The sequence below is a fragment of the Garra rufa genome, chromosome 16, assembly GCF_049309525.1.
Source record: "Garra rufa chromosome 16, GarRuf1.0, whole genome shotgun sequence".
NCBI classification, from domain to species: Eukaryota; Metazoa; Chordata; class Actinopteri; order Cypriniformes; family Cyprinidae; genus Garra; species Garra rufa.
In genome coordinates, this window is record NC_133376.1 from 23535100 (window position 1) to 23536835 (window position 1736).

The window sequence follows — 1736 nt, forward strand, 5'->3', positions numbered from 1 at the left end:
GGCCCAGAAAGGCAGTAAAGGCATGGTTTAAACAGTCCATGTGACATCAGTGATTCAACCATAATTTATAAAGCTACAAGAATATTTTTTGTGCGCAAAGAAAACAAAAATAACAACTTAATTCAACAATGAAACTATTTTTTTTTTCATGTTAACTACAATGGACGCCAGACTAAAGCGACATAAAATTCCTCAGATTGGAACCATAGTTCCATAGTTTAACCAGTCATCTTTAGCTAATATTTATTTATTTATTGGCAAATGAGAATGTGTGAAAATGATTATAGGTGATTAAACGACGAAATGTTTAATAACAAAGAAAAGAAACAAGATGAATTAGTGGACTATGGACCCATTGCTTTATTGTATTTACATTCTATAATCTATCAGATTTGTGCTCATAAAACACATAAAAGGCTGCCAAGTTTTTACATTTAAGTTTTATTTAAATTATTTACATTTAATAAAAAACACCAAAACAGTTTACTGGCTTTAAATAAAATAAAACAGTACTTTTAGTTCTTTATTTCTCACTGTTCATTGTGTCTGCTTCTCTTTGTCATTTGAACCAAGAAATTGTGAAATAGCATAAGCAATGATTCCAAGGCCAATCCCTGCACCAGCAGCCGCAGCAACAGTCTCCACTGCATCTCGCACCTGTTAGAATAAACACAAATGATCTATATCAATTCACTGTGTGAAAGGTTGTTGCTGTTGTGACCATACGGCCCTATAATAAATAAATTTAAAACATTTGACCATAAAAATAGCTATGTAATACAGTTAGTTGAGACATAATTTGTTTACAAGTACTTGTGTGAGGTATCTCGTATGCCAGGTCATGCCAAACAGCTGTACCTGGCGGGACTGTGGTTTTCCGTATCTCAGCTCTGTAACAAAGTGCTCACAGTTGCTTGTAAACACACTATATGGAAGTTCTTTTCCCACATAACTCTGCGCATCCCGTAGAATCTGTCGAACAGGGCGTGGTTTATATTTGTCATCCATGAGGTTGTTGATACGGTAATCATTATTGCCGACTACTTCATAAAGTTCTTCTTTCCTCACTTTGGCTTTTTCGTGTACTACTGACATCATACTGTTGGCCCCAGCATTAGCATGTTCAGCTGTAGAGAAAGAAATGGAAAAGTATGAGACTTTTAAATGGAATGTTTCAGATTCAATGCAAGTTTAGGTACGTAAACACTCACAGGGTGGTGCCAGATGTATTACATAACCATCACCAACATAAATAGCCCAATGCTGGTATAAGCCTCGGAAAACTTCAATAAGGTCTCCGAGCTCTGGCTTTTTCCTCGTACTAGGAGACAATATCAGGCGTATTATTTAAAAAAAAAATGAGTACATAATAATGTATACATAAATACAGAGCCATTTAATCTGTCAAAAATAATATTATAGGCTACTATTTAACTAATAACGCAATACCATTGCACTAGTGAATCGGCTAGATAAAATCCATAAAGTGAAACTGTACGCAAACCTATAACTTATAGAACAACCTACGTTGCACTTTTGTAGTTTTTAAAGTTTCTCTGTTACCGAAAAAAAATAGCTTTGCGACAGACTTCGACCTATAAGTACACCGTTTAATAGTACCAAACAATCCGTTTTTAAATATATAAACAGCACAACAAATATATATATTTCCTATGTAACGTGAGCTCTCGTTGTTCCGTTTTGTTTAAGGTCATACAAATACTTACCTTGGACAT

At 34.6% G+C, this 1736-nt stretch overlaps 1 protein-coding gene across 1 annotated transcript; it reads right to left on the reverse strand.

Moving 5' to 3' along the window:
* Positions 1 to 347: 347 nt before the first annotated feature.
* Positions 348 to 1736, reverse strand: LOC141288104 (phospholipase A and acyltransferase 3-like). Its single transcript, XM_073820216.1, has 4 exons — positions 1728 to 1736; positions 1212 to 1329; positions 859 to 1127; positions 348 to 657 (listed from the first exon to the last, which is right to left on the reverse strand). Exons 1-4 carry the CDS (start codon positions 1734 to 1736, stop codon positions 538 to 540), a joined length of 516 nt encoding a protein of 171 aa, XP_073676317.1. The 3' UTR covers positions 348 to 537.

What these genes read in the sequence shown, in the direction of transcription:
- LOC141288104 (XM_073820216.1), bottom strand. An exon ending in AATACATCTGGCACCACCCT is followed by an intron (nt 1,128 to 1,211) that starts GTGAGTGTTTAC and finishes CTTTCTCTACAG; the next exon opens with CTGAACATGCTAATGCTGGG. An exon ending in GAAAACCACAGTCCCGCCAG is followed by an intron (nt 658 to 858) that starts GTACAGCTGTTT and finishes TTATTCTAACAG; the next exon opens with GTGCGAGATGCAGTGGAGAC.